The 18,698-nt window shown below is 38.0% G+C and overlaps 1 protein-coding gene across 1 annotated transcript in view; it reads left to right on the forward strand.

The window, feature by feature from the left end:
• The first annotated feature begins 11,863 nt into the window (after window positions 1-11,863).
• Window positions 11,864-18,698, forward strand: part of dock2 (dedicator of cytokinesis 2) — an 87,851-nt gene continuing 81,016 nt past the window's right edge. The window contains exons 1-10 of the mRNA XM_023959129.1: window positions 11,864-12,056; window positions 13,447-13,530; window positions 14,724-14,764; window positions 15,687-15,742; window positions 15,811-15,907; window positions 15,988-16,136; window positions 16,295-16,430; window positions 16,672-16,829; window positions 17,688-17,769; window positions 17,886-18,021. Of these exons, the coding sequence (XP_023814897.1) occupies window positions 12,014-12,056; window positions 13,447-13,530; window positions 14,724-14,764; window positions 15,687-15,742; window positions 15,811-15,907; window positions 15,988-16,136; window positions 16,295-16,430; window positions 16,672-16,829; window positions 17,688-17,769; window positions 17,886-18,021 (982 nt within the window). The 5' untranslated portion in view covers window positions 11,864-12,013. The remainder of the gene's footprint in view (window positions 12,057-13,446; window positions 13,531-14,723; window positions 14,765-15,686; window positions 15,743-15,810; window positions 15,908-15,987; window positions 16,137-16,294; window positions 16,431-16,671; window positions 16,830-17,687; window positions 17,770-17,885; window positions 18,022-18,698) is intronic.

Raw genomic sequence — 18,698 nt, forward strand, 5'->3', positions numbered from 1 at the left:
TTTCTTTTGTTTTTATACTGATTGCTTTTCAAATACTGAAAAAACACTATTTTTTTATGTAAAAGCGCTCATTAATAATGATTATTGACCTTAATCTTTTACCTGCTTTACTGTTTTTCCAAAAAGCACAGCAAAGCTCAGTAAAACTTCTTTAGTAACAGGAAACGATTCTATCTCATCTCAGGGTTTTTGCTGATTATAAAAATGAAATGAGGAAAATACGTTTAATCTTCTGATGTTAACAGATAAACATGCCTAATGTTGCACGTTTCTCACCAAAAATTCACTGAATTGCCATGCCATCCTCAGAACCTGCTCAATCCCTTTTAGGGTTACAGGCTGCTGGAGCCAGACCAGCTACTGTGAAGCTAGGGTGGCCCCTGAACAGGTTGCTGGCTCAGTGGCCTTGTGGTAGAGTGTCTGCCCTGTGACTGGAAGGTCGTGAGTTCAAATCATACGTGAGTCATACCAAAGGCTCTAAAAATGGGACCCAATGCATCCCTGCTTGACACTCAGCATGAAGGGGTTGGATTAGGGGGTTAATCCACCAAATGGTTCCCGAGTCCGGGTGTGTCTGCAGCTCACCGCTCTCCCAGGGGATGGGTCTAATGCGGAGAACAAATTTCACACACCTTGGTGTGTGACAGCTAATGGTACTTTAGTTAGTCGCAGGGCCACACAACTACACACTCACTTGCAAACTTAAGGGCGATGTGGAGATACTAATTAAGCATTCATTTGGACTGTGGGAGGAAGCCAGAGTATCAGGAGAAATCCCACTCATGCATGGGGACAACATGCAAACTCCACACTGGAAGGTCCTAGTTGGGATTCAAACCAGAGTGTTCTCACTGTAAGGTGAGGGCATGAACCACAACTCCACAGGGCAATTTTTACTTTTGTCCCATTTGTTCAAGGCACATTCTTCCTGTGTGGTTTTGTTAAGTCTTGATAAACTTTCGCCTTGCTTTTTGATATCTTTGTGTGGCAGTTGTTTTCAGCTGGGTCTCCCACCAAAGCATCCCTTTTTATTGGTTATAGGTTGGCACCCGTGTTCGGCAGTGGAGCTGCCATCAGTGTGTGCATTTGTGTGTGCATGGGTGAAAGGGACTATGACTGTGAAGCGCTTTGGGTCTTCTAGGACCTTAGTAAAGCACTATACAAGAATAGGCCTTTTACCATTTACCATAGTGGAACGTGTTTCTTATGTGTTGACATGTGCTTCAAGACCAGTGATGTGCGGTGAGGTGGATGGCTGGTGAGGCATTGACTCCTCTGGAGTCAGATTTACAATGAAAGACCTACATATTTCACCATTCATCCAACGGCAGCTAACAGCTTATAAAATACACACACGAACATATTTGTCCTGGATGCAGAAAAGGCATTTGATCGGGTCAACTGGAAATTTTTAATAGCCATCTTGAATAAATTTGGCTTTGGAAAATCGTTCATCAACTGGATTAAAATATTATGTGCCTCTCCTAACGCTCGTGTCAGAACAAATGATCAAACATCTCCAAGCTTTAACTTACAAAGAGGGTCCAGACAAGGCTGTCCACTATCTCCGTCTTTATTTGCACTATTTATTGAACCTCTAGTAAGACATTGAAGGCATTCAAACCAGAAATCTAGAACATAAAATAAGTCTTTATGCAGATTATGTTTTTATTATTTACTACCAATTCACAATCTTCCATCTGCCAAATTATCTCCTTAATTAATACATTTTCCTCAGTTTCGGAATACTCCATAAACTGGTCTAAAAGCACAATTCTGCCAATTAATTGCAATTATCTAAATACATCATCCATTAAACCAGTGTTTTTCAACCAGTGTGCCGCGGCACACTAGTGTGCCGTGGGAGATGGTCAAGTGTGCCTTGGGAAATTGCCCTCATTAACTGATCTAAAAACATTTCCCATCTCCAGGATTTCAGTTCTTTGTTCATCCCAACAGGCCCCGATAAAACACTAAGAAATTGGGAATATGAAAGATCATAAAATACTTTTTTCTTTGTGTTTATTTGATTCTATTAAATACATTTTGATAAGGATGACGATACCGCGATTTAGCCGCAGCTTTGGCTATGTTAGGAAATGTTCCGCCCCTTCAACTGTCTCCACCAATCATTCTTGGGATCTTAATCACATGTCATCAGTCTGACCAATCAGAAGTGGTTAAAGTCTTCACTTCCTTGTTCTGAATTCTGCTGAAAAAGTCTCTCAGTTCTAAGAAAAATACCAGCTAAAGCTTGTCTTTAGCGGTGTAGCTTTCCACAGAATCCGGTGTCGAACCGTGGAAAAAGTGAACAAAACAATGAAGCTCAGAGACGCTAGTCTGTCTGCGTTCGGCGGATTATTGAACTACATCTCCCATGATGCATTTGGTTATTAAAGTGACAGTGTGAGCGTCTGGGTGCACGACTATCTCCTCTTAACGTCGTGAAACCACAACGACCACAAATCAAACAGTTTTTAAATCTTTTAACTTAACTTTTATTACATCTTTAAAAAACAGCTGCCACAATTTTTTCTGCCACAATTATCACAAAAATGCATGTGAGATCATGAAGGGACTGTGGATCAATACAGACCGAGTTTCTCCTTTTTTCTTTTTTTTTGAATGCCGGTGTGCCGCGGGATTTTTGTCGAGGTTGAAGTGTGCCGTGGCTCAAAAAAGGTTGAAAAACACTGCATTAAACTACAAACAGGCCACATAAAGTACTTAGGTATAAATATTTCCTTTAGTCTTTTCTGATCTATTGAAGCTAAACCACACCGAACTCCTCAAAACATTTGAGGCTGATCTCACTAGATTGAAAAGTCTACCCTTTTCCGTAATAGGGAGAGTTGCAACCATAAAAATTAACTACCTGTTTTCAATGATTCCTTCCAAACCTCCAACCACTTGGTTCAAATCATTAGGCTCATTCATTTCCAAATTCCTTTGGGAAGGTAAACCACCAAGGATCAGTTTGAAAACTTTTCAAAAACCTAAAGATAGAGGAGGACTAGGCCTACAAAACTTCCAGGAATACTACTCCGTGAACAGATTGTTTTATGTCCAAAAATGGCTTAATCCTGGTGTGTTAGATCAGTGTTTTTCAACCTTTTCTGAGCCACGGCACACTTTAACCTTAAAAAAAATCCCGCGGCACACCAGCATCCAAAAATTAAAAAAAAGAAGGATAAACTCATAGTCTGTATTGATCTACAGCCCCTCCCTCCACAATCTCACATGCATTTTTGAGATAATTGTTGCAGAAAAAGCTGGAAACTGCAGCTGTTTTTTTCTAAAAGATTCAATAAAAGTTAAGTTAGAAGATTTAAAAATAGTTTGATGCGTGTTCGTTGGTTTCAAGACGTCTAACGACAGATCTCCTTGTGCCCTGTCACTCTCACAACCCAATGCATCATGGGAGATGTAGTGCATAAAACGGCCGGAGATCGGTTTTCGGAGCTTCATTGTTTTGTTCACTTGTTCCACGGTCTGATACCGGATTCTGTGGAAAGCTACAGCGCAAAAGACGAGCTTTAGCTGGTATTTTTGTTAGAACTGAGCGACTTTACGAGCTAAATCGGGACAAGGAAGTGAAGACTTTAACCACTTCTGATTGGTCAGACTGATGACATGTGATTAAGCCCCTCAAGAATGATTGGTGGAGACAGTCAAAGGGACGGGACTTTTCCCAAATACAGCCGGAGCTGCAGCTGAATCGCGGTACGGTCATTCTTATCAAAATGTCTTTAATAAAATAAAATAAACGCAAAGAAAAAGTATTTTACGATCTTTTATATTCCTAACTCCTCAGTGTTTTATCAGGGCCTGTTTGGATGAACACAGAGCTGAAATCCTGGAGATGGGAAATGTTTTTAGATCAGTTAATGAGGGCAATTTTCCACGGCACACTTGACCATCTCCCACGGCACACTAGTGTGCCGCGGCACACTGGTTGAAAAACACTGTGTTAGATGAATCTAGGCTAGATATAGAGCACAATCTCTGCGATAACCTAGATATTTCAAATTTACCTTTTTTCAGTTTAAAATTAAACAACACACATGCTTCAGAAGTTCAAACATCAGCTCATCTCTAACAGCCTGGTGGTATTTTCTTAAAAAAAAAACAATCTCACAATATTTCCATACAAACTCACCCACATTTTGAACAACCCTGACATTCTAATTAACAAAAACATGATTCAGTTTTCTTCATGGAAGAACAAAGGAATCCATCAGTTTCAGAATGTAATTCAGAATAGAACATTTATGTCCCTCCCACGTTATCCTCAATCTATGGGATTAGTAAAAACAAATTTCTAGAATATCAGCAACTTAAATCAGCTGTAAGGACTCAATACTGCTTGACCCAAATAGACCTAGACCTTCCCCTTACAGTAACACATTTCATTGACCTTAAAAATCGAAAGCTCACTTCCAAAAATGTACAAGTTGATATCTAACATAGAGGATACAATTTACTTACCCATGGCAAAATGGGAGTCTGAGCTATCCTTGAATTCTAGTGATCAATTTTGGCTATAGATCTGTTTGAATGCCTTTAATATGACCAAAGGTTTTAATCTACAACTTATCCCATACAAGATTCTCCACAGAATTCACTACACCGGACGGAGGCTATTTAAAATGGGTCTCTATCAGTCTGCTGTATGCACACAGTGCACAGATAACAACATTGACGACCATATGCACGCCCTCTGGTTCTGTTCACCTGTCCAATCATTCTGGCGTAAGGTCTGTGAAGAACTATCAATATGGTGTAACCCTTGTGCTATCCTAGGCACTTTAACGTTGGGAGTTGGGTCATCTAGACCCACTAGACAGTGCGCTAAACCTTTTTTCCCGAGCCCAGCCCCCCCCCAAGCCCAGGGGGGGGGGCTGGGCTTGGGGTTCTGGGGCCTGGGGTTGGCGGCCGGTGTTTCGCAGGTGGCCGGTGGTTTGACGCTTGGCCTGGCTCCCCGGGGGTCGGCAATGCGGGGCTAAGGGGTACCCTTGTTTTTGTTTTTTTTATTATTATTATTATTAGTAGTATTATTTTCTATTAATTATTATGATATTCTTTTAAAATTCGTTCTTTATTTCTTTATTTAATATATATATATATATATTTATTTATTTATTTTTAGGAGGGACAGGGTTGCACTGGGGGTAGGGGAGGTAGGGGTGCTAGTCCCTTATGGAGTCAGGGCATGAATGGTGGGGCTGGACCTCCTGCCCCTCGGGGTTGGCACCGCACCCCTTCCTTGCCGACTGTCTCTCGGCACTGGCGCGGCTCTGGGCTCTGTCTGCAGCTGGCTTGCCGCCTCCTGGCTGCCTGGCCGCCCTGGTAGGGGCGGTGCCTACTTTGGCCGGCTGGGGGGGTGGTCGCCCGGGGGGAGCCTTCCTCCCCAGGTTGTACCCATCCACCCGCTCCTCCCCACTCCCACCCAAACAAATGTGGCACACAGGCACATAGGGCTCCGGGAACTGGATGGGTGGGGACATGCTGGCGGGGATCACTGGGGGCGTCTCTCTCTGGAGTCCCGTCAGAGAGAGACGAGGATGGTGTGGTGGAGGGGGGCACGGTGAAACATCCATTCTCATCTTTCACCTGTCCGCCCCACAATTTTAACTTCCACTTTAGACACACAAACACTGCATGTTAGCAGCACACACACAGAAAATACACACAAATCACAGAGGGCCCCGGAGTGGGGGGACTCCACTGCTTGGCAGCGGTGGGACCCGCCACACTGGAGACCTCCTATTTTACCTGCAGCACACACACAGTACACCCACACCATGGTATTGTATTGATGGACAGAGACCCTCCGCTCATTTTCGTGTCAGAATATCACCTTTGGATGTAATATTTGTCATCTCAGCAGATCTGGTGTAATTGTTACACAGCTAAAAATAATAACTTATTCAAATCAGCGCTTTTATCCCCCACTTTCTCCACTTCTTTTCCTTTTTTTTCTCTTCTACCCCCTTCACACTTTTCCCCACACACACTAAATGTAACAAATACATAAAAAATAATAAGATATATAACCTCTTTTTGTAATAGTGAAACCTGTCCAATACAAAAGGCCTTCAGCTGTCATCTGTTTGCTCAGTTGTTGGACAGAACAAGTTAAAAGAAGAGAAAAAAAGGCTTAAAAAAGAAGCCTTTTCTGTGGGCCTATAGCAGAGTTTTCAGCGCACGTCTCTGTTAACATTGAGCCCTGCCGTCAGGCATAAGAGGAAACAGTTTTCGCTGATTAATATATTTATTTTTTATTCATCTGTTTTTTTGGTGTTATAAAATTTGAACTATCATGGTATACATTGTTGATTAGAACATGATGCTTGCTGTTAAGGGGCACTGGATGTAAAAGTTTAGCCAGTTAGAATTACGGTTTCATCAAGTTTAGCCAACTTTTCTTAGATTTACCACAACTTCACCACATCAGACATTTTTACAGATAAAAGTGTCACATATTCTTTTTAAGGCCTTCTAATTTAAATCGAATATATAAAAGTAAACTTATATTTTAAATATGAATTCCATACATAACCTTAATTTCTACTTTATAACATGTAGTGGTTAAATGTATAATCTAACTGATAAATCTAAATCTCTCTAAAAACAAAATCTTATTGTAAACATAAATATTAAATCTTGATGAATATTTAAATCATCAATCTAAAAAAGCTGTAAAAGTTAAATATTGAGTCTAAAACAAAATTGTTTTAGACCATTTAATCTAAAAACAAAACTAAATGTTAATTTGCAAATCTATAATATAAATATAATTTGTAAAGCTAAATCTTAAAAAAAAAGAATCTTCCAGGTTTTCTTTGTGATTTCTGTGGCACAAAAGGCCTAAAAATTGCATTTTTTTTAGTATAAAGTAAAAAAAAAAAAAAAGGGAAATCTGTCAATAGCAATTTTAAACTAAAGGCGGCTAGAGGATGTAAAACTCCTCTTCTTGTTGTCCATGTACCGGCATCTATGTTTATCGAAAAACATTGATGACATTTCTTGTTGAACAGGGAAACATTTTTAAAAGAAGATAATTATTTTCATGTTTGTGCTAGAAATACTGTAGAAACTAAATATTCATGTGTTAGCAACGTGCTTAGTGAATTTTTCACAACATTTACCTGGGATTATATTCTGTTAAAAACTTGTATTTTAACAAGAAAAAAATGTTTTCTCATGGTACAATCAAAAAAGAGAAATATTTTAATTGAAACATTTATTTTAGTTTATTTCATACATAAAATGAAAATTATTTCTGTTTAATTTTGTCTTGCTTTAATAGAATGTGGCTTGTTGTCACTCAGCCTTTATTTTGTTTCTTTCATTGTACTACGGTAATTCAGTTACTTAATCTTGGAAGCCGGTTTAGCTCGTGCTGGTTTTCGGCGCCTTCCGTCCATGTAACCAGGGTTCGGATCTGGGCTGCTCCCTGTTCCCTTCTCTGCTTCTGTGCCGGTCCCAAGCCCGGATAAATTGAGAGGGTTGCATCAGGAAGGGCATCCAGCGTAAAACATTGCCAAGTTAACCATGCAACTCATCCTCGAAGGAGAGGTTGTTTCGCTGTGGCGACCCCTGATGGGAAAAAGCTTTTTAAATCAGAAAGATCATTTAGACAATCATTTGCATCTCTGCCTGTTAACACCACCATTTTTATATATCATACATGTATAGATTGTACATTTTGTGCTTTTGTTTCAAATCTTTACCAACAGATCATTAAGGGTTATATCAAGTTGACTTAGGGTGACATTAATATATAGCATAAAGAGATATTTTTCAAGCTCACACATCGTAATTTCACACACATGCCAGCATACTTTGTACACAACTGTTAGACATTCTCCACCTATGTTTGACAGTTAAAAAGCGCCATTTGTCTGTCGACTTCTGTTTGTGCTTCAATTCTACTTTGTAAGAACAAAACTGTTTACCTCCACTTTCATGAAGAAACTTTTCAAACAGCTGAGTGATTTTTGTTTGTAACTTGGAGACTTTATCACCTATTTCAACCTTACCATCACAAGGAAAAGGGAAATTAGAGTTACAGTGTAAGGGAACAATTGATAAGTTAGACTAATAGAGCTTAGAGAGTAATAGCTTCTAAACCTGTTTGGCGAGGATAGTTTGATGGTGGAACTGGTATAAAATGCGGCAAAGTTGCTGTTTCATGAACAAAGTGTGTAAATTGGTTTAATTTGATGGAGTTATTAAAAGTATAGCAGGAGTTGGTGCTACTGTAACATTGCAAAATCCAGGATAGAATACAGCCACTTCTGCTTGTAGAGACCCAACTAAAAATTTTTTCTGTCCTGAAACTTTTCAAGTGCATGTAAGTGAAGCAGGTGAATGGGTTGCAAGATATTCTATTGATGAAGAAATTCTGATGAGGACAAATAAAGTTAATCTCATAATACCAAATGTTTTATTTCTTTGATGAAACCTAACAGCGTATTTCTTCTTCTGTTCTGTCACACAGACAAATGTTAAACATTTAGATTCATTTAGTTTTTAGCTTAAATATATTAGAAATATATATATCTTTTGTAATGTGATAAAATGTGGGCAAAGACATAATTTTGAGCTATTTTTATTGAACTAAACTGTTACATTCAACACCATACCCTTTAAGCCTTTGCAAAGCACTATCCCCTTCCAGGTATTGCAGCTAACTGCAAAGTTATTTATAACACTATAATTATTGTAAATTTAGAGCCTTGGTTTACAATGATGAAATGTTCAGAGTGCAACAAAAGGCATGAGAAAGTCGAGCTAAAGCAGACAAAGCGGGTGACTTTATTATCCTCCCCTGCTCTGGAGACTCCTATTTTCTGTTTTGATTCTAATTTTATTATAAATAGAGCGCATGCTTTAGATGCAAATGTGTGAATGCTTTTGCAATCTCACAGGCTTAAGAGTCATGTAGTTTTCTAGGCATGACTTTAAAAATACACTTCAAAAGAATGCACAGCTTGAAAATAAACTGTTAGGAACAAACTTCTCCAGAAATATGGTTAAATTACAAAAATAAATAAAAAATCTAGTATTGTTTGAGCTCAGCTTGGGCTGTGTTTTAGATAAGGATGAAAGAATAAGACTATGATTAATATCCTTGATATAAATCCTCATTCTGAATTTCATGCAAACCAGGAAACGCAAAATGTTGCAGTTCCTTAAAAGACCACAGGAGGCCGGGGTCATTTTGTTAAGGTTGGCAAAGTAAACTGTGGTCAATGTGTGCATTGAGGCTTCTATGTCACACTCAGCAACCAATGGGTTATGTCAGAGTATATCGTCCAGCAAACATAAATAGTATGTCTGTGTATTGTATTGCTGTAATGAAACTTAACAATTGCAAAGGAGCTCTTTCTTAGTAAGATCCACATTTCATTTTTTCCTCTAGTGAAATCTGTTAGAAATTTTTTTTCTTGATTCCAAAGTCTGATTTTTTAATTCATAACGGTATAAAATTATTAAGATAGTTTTTACATTTATTTTTTAAATCGGTTTTTGGTTCTGTTGAGCATGCCTTTGTTTTCATTGTTGCTGCTATTTTATGGCTGCTTTCTTTGTCATTCTCACTCCTCTAGTCATATTTTCCCCCCGTTTTCCCTCTATTTACCTTTTATTCTTTTGTCTCTGTGTGTTTGGCTCTGTCTCTGTATTTATGGGCTTGTTCATATCTCAGTAGGGGCTGCAATTATTCATTCTGCTTTGTTATTGTCTGTTGCCTCATTTCATTTCTTCATCTTTACATCAGTTCATCTCTGCCAATCCTGCATATCTGTTAGATTTTTTTCATTTTCTTCCTCAGGCTTCTCTATTTGCACACATCTCCAGTCGCCAGCTTTACATCATCTTGTGACTTCCACTGACAAGTTTCCACTGTTTAGCTCTTCATCCTATCTTCTGCCTGTCCTTTTGTAAGGCCCTCAGAGTTAAAAAAACAAAACAAAAACCAGACATCTCAAATTTCCCAATCTACGCTCAAGAGCTTGATCCAAAAATGTAAGGGCTTTTTTTAATACTTCCAGTAATAACTTCTCATTTCGTTCCCCGGCTCTGAATTACCATATTTGAGACAATTTCTTGAATGTCACAGGTAGAAAAAGTTCAGAAGAAGGTTTGACTTAAAACATTTATCCAGTTTGCCTAAATCAGGCCAGCAGTTTTAAAACACAGTTTAAATGTCACTTAGTATTGGTTATCAAGGACGAAACCACAACTTAAAAACTTAAACCACAAATTATAATTAACTTCAAAAAAGTCTTGCAAAACACATTCACACACAAAAAGTTGGCTCCAACACTTACTTTCAAATCAATAATTTCCTTGTACTTTAATCCAACACTTCTGACTATTTGTATGGAAATTAACAGCAATCTATCATATTAATGTGCACAGGTTATGTTTGTCAGCTTGACTTCAGACAATGGTGTTTTATTTTGACGTGCTTCCTGTACTATTCTGATGTAGTTTTAGTCAGCTTGGGACATTTGTTTGATTCCTTTCACCTGTGCTCTGTCTCCTGCCTCACTACTTATCCCTGCTTTTGCTTCTGCCATAGTGTTGCATTGTTACTCCTCATGTGTTTGTTTATCTGGACTTGTTTGTTCAGGATGTCATGCTGCTGACCCAAGCTTTGCTTTTTTTTTTGTCCACACTTCATGCACTCTAAAAAAGAATTCACTGAGCCTTTTCCGCCTACTTACCTTAATATGTGATTCCAACATAAAAAAGCTAATCTATTGATTTGGATCCTTATTTTAAATTATAAACTTTGCTTTGATAGGGTGTGTTGACTCAAAAATTCGGTTATTTATATCAACATCATATTCTGTGTCATTCAAACTTAAATTTATGAATCAATTGACTTTAAAATAAATTTGAGTTGTGGTAACTTAATTAACGTAGGATGACAACATAATTTTTGTTGATTTTGAGTTCAAGATTTCAAGTGCCCTACTTTTTTGAAATTCCCGGGTAAATTCAAACGGTCATCGGGACTGCATGTCAGAGGACCTCCATGCCGAACAGTTAAAATCCTACATATACAGACAACATTTACAGAAGCACTCCAAAGACAAGGCAAGTATTCTTTCATTTTTGAATCAGTTCTTTGCCAAGTCGTGAATCTGCATTTTTTTTAAAGATGTGTATAAATTATTGACCTATGTATAGGCAAAAAGCATCTTAGGACAGACTGACACTTTAAAAAAAATCAACTGGAATTTATTCAAAATAAGTATTTTCTGTAAGGTTCTATTCTAATGTTAAACACAGTGCTCAGATGTTGTTGTAAAGTTAGTTTTTCTTTTTTGAATAAAGGTATAGTTCATGTACTTGGATAATACTGCCAAAAAACAAAGAAAAAGGGATTCTTCACTAACCACCACCTGGGGCTTAACTGCAGATCCTGAACGAACAGAAGTTGTGGTATGTAACACTGCAACAACCAATTTACTGCACCCAACTGTGTTCTGTAGGCAAAATGCTGCTTAGACTATCAGAAAATAAAGTGCAAAGTCTGTCTGTGGGAAAAAGTATCTGCAACTGACAAAACTTGAGAAATGGAAGATTGTTCTAGATGACAACTCTCATTTTCTTTACATCGTTTTAAGATGAACAGGTTGAAATGTAAAAGCAGAAATGTTGTCCGCGCTTTGAGTTGGTGAACTGCTTTTAATAGTTTAGACAACTTCTTTAAGTAGCAACTGGTGTTACAGACAGTCTAGATGCGTGTGTTGCAGTCATTCTGCACTTCTTAGGCCACTGTGTTTGACAGGACTCCACCTTGTTGAACCACTTCCTCTTAACTGTCAGGAAGTAAGAGACAGAAGAGGAAGAAATGCAAGGGGCACGGGCTTGTTGCTTTCATTTAAAATAGAAAAAAATGGAGAAGCGAGAAGTCTAGGCTGAGAGGTAAAAATCCGAGGACAAACAGAAACACACGCTTTGAAAAGAAGGTAAAAGACTAAAACAAACCATGACTCCATGGAGAAAGACCACCATAGAGCGATTTGGTGTTGGTAAGTCAATGCGTGCATACTTGTGAGTTAATTTTGTGGGTGTTAATGTACGTTCATGCCGCTGTAAATTCTTTGTGTAACAATGTAACTGTCAAGGGTAAACCATATAAAAACATCTAAAGGCTTCCATCACTTCCTGCCTGAAGCTTACATGCAGTTGCAAAAGGCCTCAGAGAACTTTATGATACCAACTCAGAAGAAAATCTATCTGATGCAATCACTTTCATTTGTCAGTAACAAGCATATTTGCATTCTGATCAAGAAAAAAGCCATTTTAAAAACATAGTTCAGTTCTGACTGAATAAAAGATGTGCTGCAAAAATAGAGTAAAAACGTCCACATACTGAATAAATTATTACTAAATAAAATAAAGGAATATTCTCAATAAGGTTGATTACAAATCCTACAAAGTGGTTGTTGGAAACTCTCAGAACAGAGTTTAGTTTATCTATCATGTGGTCTAACATGGCGGAGCTGAGCAGCATGTTTCCATTAGATATGCAGAGCTGTCAGAACTGCAAAGGCACAGATTTGCCATCTTCTTGTAGTCACTTCTGTAACTTCTCGTTAATTATGCAGTAACATACTGTAACTAGATCGGCCTACTAACATTTGTTTATTCACTTGAAATACGCAATAGACTACGGTAAAATTAAGAGACAACTGTTTTATTACACTCTGTCAATCATTTCTAAATTAAGATTGACAATAAAAGTTGCACAGGGAAAAAGAGAATGTAATTTAAATATAGTTGAAACAGATTTACTACAGTATTTACTTAGGCAGTAATCATCGTATAATGTCTTCCTACTTAATGAAAGACAGCAACACAGGAAGTGGAGGAAGAAGGAAGAAAGTTTCTACCAGTTTTAAACTGCAACCATAAAACCATAACATAAAACAAGTTGATTCGGTATTTTGTGTAAATTCAATCTATAGTCATCAATGAGTGGCCTATATGGAGCTTGAGATGACTGATCATATCATCACAGAAAGGTGTCTAGAAATTCTTGGTCACAAGTTTTGCTTTGCAGCTTCATGCATAGTATCTTAGCCATCCATTTTAAAGTGCATACAGATAGCTTGATAATATAATAGAAGCATATTGCTAAATATATCTATCTGCACCTCAAATAACACAAGCCTTTAACATGCTCCTTCAGTGCTGCCTAAGCTGCTCTGTATCAACTTGGTTTCAACTTTTTTTCTGATCTAATCGTTTCTTAACAAGTCAAAACTTCATCCTGCAGTGGGAAGCAGCGTTTAAGGTTATGGAAACAACAGCTGAATTTCCTTGAGATAGTCGTAGAAAAGATTTTTGAGTTAGCTATGCTCATTTTGTGTGAACCAGATCTACACTTCTTTTCCTTCACCGCTTTTCCTCTTTCAGTAAAATGGAATTTTGTGGGATCTGGAGAGAAGCAACTTTCTCTGGAGGTAGGGGATTTGGTATACATCCAGGAGGTCTGTAATGGTAAGGATGTTTAATTATGTAACCATTTTAAACATAATGTACTTGTGTTGTACTTTAGCTTAACCAAGTTTTTGCTGTTTCTTAAAGTCCTACACAGATCATCGTATTTTTTTTTCTAAAAGTGTTCCCAGTGGTCTTTTAATTATGATGATGCCGTTTTTAGCCAAATTTTAAAAAATTGTTGTGTTCTCTAGGACATTGCGGGTGGGACTGTTGGTTCGGAGTAAGCATTCCCCCTTCCTGTCATCCATTAGTTTACGCGCTCTCCCTCAAGCTTACAGCCCCTCACAACCCCAACCTAACATTACTGGTGTAACAAAAATGGCGAGCAATATTGAAGCTGTCCAGCCATACAGTTGGTCAGACTAGGAAAACAAAGACCTACATGTATCTAGTCGTCTACAAGTGAATGCATCAGAATGGAGTGGAGCAGGGAGCTTGTGGCTTGTAGTAACTTGTATTTCACACCTACAAGTTTTTTCCAACTGCATTTTTTTGTGTGCACCTGACAATTTGAATAAAGAGATGCTCAGAAATGCAATTTTAAGATTACATTTCCGTCATGAGAAAAATGCCACTATAAACACCATTTCATTGAAGTGGGTCTTCAAGAGTAAAAGCTGAGTAGTGCCATTATTTTGAAACTACAGTAGAACTGCTTGATCATGGTTCCTGAGAGCTATATTCCTGCTAGTTTACCATCTTTCTTGGCCCTGCTTGCAGCTGATTACAGAGATAAGTTGAGTTAAGTTGGTCAGTCAGAATCTGCAGGATAGCAGGACTGGGCACTGCTGATGAGCCGCCACCAATGTGTGAATGTGTGTGTGACTGTAAATCGCTTTGGACCCTCGAAGAAGGTAGAAAAGCGCTATATGAGTATACGCCATTTACCATTTGATGAAATATTGTAACATCATTTGCCTGTCAGCAAAACTTTCTTATTTTCAACAAATGAGAAAAAAATTACTTCAACACTAAGTGTACCAACAATAACATGATATAAACAGAGTGAACAGCTCTTTTAGACACGGTTTAAGATATGGGACATCTCATTTTCTTTCATTTAAAAATGTCACTCAGATCCTTGAAATATTTATTCAAAAATAAATTCCGGAGTTTCTTTCTTTCTCTGCAAATACTGGATGTAGGTTTATGATATGAAGGTGATGATCTTTTTTTTTTTTTTGTCTCAGGCTGGTACAGAGGCCACTTGGCAAAAAGTAAAGCCCAAAAGGTAAGTTTATCTGTTGTCAGATAACCCATTTTGTAATTGTGTTGTGTAAATGTTTTTTGTTTAAATGTTTTTAATCTGTGCACTTTATTGACATTATCATGGTTTATGTCCCATGAATAAAAATGAACTTAATAAAAAGCCAGCCTCGTGCTCATTACATGAATTATTCATATGTCCCATGAATAAAAATTAACTTTTTTTTTAAAGCCAGCCTTGTGCTCATTGCACAAATCTATTTTTAGACTTATCAGAGATTGAGCTTCAGCCAATCATTTGAATAGAAACCCTGATCATCTTAACCTCAACTACCCTTTACCAGCTCAGCCTGAGAAGCACTAATGCGTCCCCAAGACAGAAAAAAAGCTCCTCTGTGAGGTCCCTGTAGGGCGTGCTGACCTCCCTCAGCTGGCTCTAGTTAATGCACTGATCAGCAACAGCCCTATAAATGTTTATGACAACACCCTTAAAACTTTAATTTTCTGAATCTTTGAAGTGACCGTGTTATGCTGTTCCAGCTCTATCTAATCTAAATGATATACACCTTTACGCTAGCATTTAATTGAAATGGATTTTATTTACTCTTCTGACATCTCTCCCTGTAAAAAACAAGCTGCTTCAAGCAATGCCTAGCCTCCACTCATCTTGGTTTTTTGTTGTTGGATAATGATTCATATACTGGTCACCCTTTATTGCAGCAAATGTGTCATTCTAAGAAATGGGATAAGCTCAGATTTTAACCTTCAGACCATGCTCAATGTCCATGAAAGAAACAGAAAAAAACCCTCTCTTTTCAGGGTGAACCTGAGCACTCACAAAGAAAAACTCTTTGTGGTTATTTTCAGTTGTAATCTAAACATTTTGAGGTCAGGTGCAAAATGAATTGTACATTTGAGGTCACAAATGTTCCTTTTTTTTCTTCTAGGGAGTCTTTCCTGTCAGTTTTGTCCATCTCAAGGAAGTTTACATTGAAAAACGAGAGTAAGTCCAAGAAAAAGTAAATACTATAGAGAGATTCTGCAGCTTGAGTAAAACTGCATGCCTTTCAGAAATGAAGAAGTGGTGACAGTTGCAGAGATGCCCTTGGTGAAGGAGGTCACCACCACATTAAGGGAATGGGGGACCATATGGAAGCAGCTATTTGTGGTATAACCCACACTATAGAATCTTGGAGGGGAAACATTTTTTTCTTGTGTGTGTGACTTTAACAACATTTTCATGTCTAGACCAACAAACGGGCGCTTGTGAAGCAGGTGGAGAGGCTGATGTGGGAGCTGATGGAGTGGCGTTCTCAGCTCCTGTCAGGAACCCTGCCTAGTGATGAATTCAAGGAGCTCAAGCAGAAAGTCACTTCCAAGATTGATTATGGCAACAAGTATGTTTGAAGGGAAACATCCTCAATGCTTAAAGCAGAATCTATCAACCAACTCCTTATTTACTGACACATTTTTATTTTCTTCTGAGTCTGCTGTCTTCCAGTTGCTCTAACTGCTTCTTTTATTTGTTCACTTTCCATCCATCTTTCTTTTGCAGGATCCTGGAGCTGGACCTTGTTGTTCGTGATGAAGATGGTAACATCTTGGACCCAGAGCGAGCAAATGTTATTAGCCTCTTCAGGGCGCACGAGGAGGCCACAGTCAAGATCAATGACCGCATAAAGGAGGAACAGGTACATTGCAGAATGCAGAGGATACGAAAAAAACAAAACGGAATCAAGCAAATATAAATCAGCACTTATAAAAATCAGCAAATCTCCGTGCAGCTTTTTATTATTTGCAGCATTTATTTATTGATAAAATCTGTACTTCAATCGACCAATTATCAATATAAAAACGTAATGATATCATCACATTAATATAATAGGTCTTTAATGTGGGTCATTTCTCTGAAAGAATTGTCCTTTCCTGCAGTCCAACGTTCAGACAGACCACAGCGGGATTTCAGCTCGAATCCAGTCCTCCCCCACTCACAGCCTTTACGTCTTTGTCAGAAACTTTGTCTGCCGGATCGGGGAAGACTCAGAGCTCTTTATGTCTCTGTATGATCCTATCAAACAGAAAATCATCAGGTATCACAAAAAAATCCCCTCTCCTAAAAATCATACACTTTCTGCTTAGACTATGACTTGTCTCTAACTTCTTTTGCACATACATACTTTTTCATACATCTTCCCACACATCTCCTCGCTTTTTTCCCTCCGTTCCTTGTCTGTATACCTCGTCTTGTCCTTTGCTGCATTGTTGAGCTACACTAAACTATGACAGTTCACCAAAAATAGACCTAAAGAGAGTTAAAATTATAGGGCAAAAGATGGTGAGTGGCAGCACTGTATGGCGCCTGACAGGGCTGATGTTAAGCCCCGTCACTCACTGTCACGCCGGGTATATCTATGTTTCATCCAGAGCGGCTGGTAGTATTAAGATAGACCTGAATCAATCTTCATTTTCCAGATATATATGATTAGAAGATTTTCCTCTTCACTGTCAAACCACTTTCTTCTGAAATTTTCACCCACCACATGAATAGGTGTTGTACTTTTTTAACAGTTGAACAATTTTTGCGTTCCACTGTCTGTGCTCTGTACTTTTTGTCTGTCCTCATATCTCCCTAAACCAAACTCTCAGGGGACAAAAAAAATCAAAACCACTGAACTCTTGTTGCAACAGTATTATTATCTGTCTTTCTGTCAAAACTGTCTGTGGTTGAGTGGATGTTCAGGTAACAGAGAGGTTGTGCTTTTTTCCTCTGCTTTTATTGAGCACAAGACAACAGTCAAACTCCTGTCACTGACAGAAACAAACATAGCTAAACTTTTATGCCAAGAATATGTGTAGTTTGTGTGTTAAAGCATCCACGCAAACTGTTTTTTTTTTTTAAATCGATGATGCATGTGTGTTATTTATGGACTCACTATTTTTCTGCTCAGTGAGAACTACTTGGTTCGTTGGGGCAGCAAAGGTTTCCCCAAAGAGATTGACATGCTGAACAACTTGAAGGTTGTCTTTACAGTAAGTGACCACACCAGGGCGCTGTCACACTGTCTCTTCATCTCAAAGCACACCAGGCTGGGATGAGTGAACCTGACTCATTGTTTTCTTGTTTTCTTTCTGTCTTTGTCCACCAGGATTTGGGGAACAAAGACCTGAACAGGGAGAAAATTTATCTGATTTGTCAGATAGTGAGAGTGGGCAGGATGGACTTGAAAGAAATCAACAACAAGAAGTGCACTCTGGGTCTGAGGAGGCCTTTTGGGGTGGCAGGTATTAAAAGAAAAGTCAATTTCATTTATTTGGTTCTAAAGTGGTGTGGCATTACAAAACCTCTTGGTCAGAGGTTGGGAAGTTTGGTCCCTTACATGGTTACTTCATTGAAAATCCACAAGCTGCAAAGACCCCAATAAGCCTTGTGGAATTAATTTTTAAACCCTTTTTTTATTTTTAAAGCTACCAAAGCTTAAAGTTCTTTGTCCATCTTCTTTGTAGGTTTTGCACTAGGAAAATTATTCAATCCAAAAACTAGCGTAAAAAATGAGGCATGTAAGCTTTTATTTAACTAAATAAATAAAAGGTTGTGCTCATGTTGCCTTAAATACATTCCATCAATCCTGATTTATTATAGAATAGTCTGTCAAAGTTTGTTAGGTCAACAATTGCCTTAGAAATGTTTTAGTGTTAATACCAGCTGATTCATGTATTTATAAAAAGTGTCTTGAATTCCTTTTTTATTTCTGTCATTTGTTGCGTCTCTCAAACAAAGCATATATATATATATATATATATATATATATATATATATATATATATATATATATATATATATATATATATATATATATATATATATATATATATATAAATATATATATATACACACATAACTTCAAACCAGCCGTCAGGAACATAATGAGAATGTGTTTGCCAGTGTTCTGCCTGTTTCA

Source organism: Oryzias latipes, chromosome 10, assembly GCF_002234675.1.
Source record: "Oryzias latipes chromosome 10, ASM223467v1".
NCBI lineage: Eukaryota > Metazoa > Chordata > Actinopteri > Beloniformes > Adrianichthyidae > Oryzias > Oryzias latipes.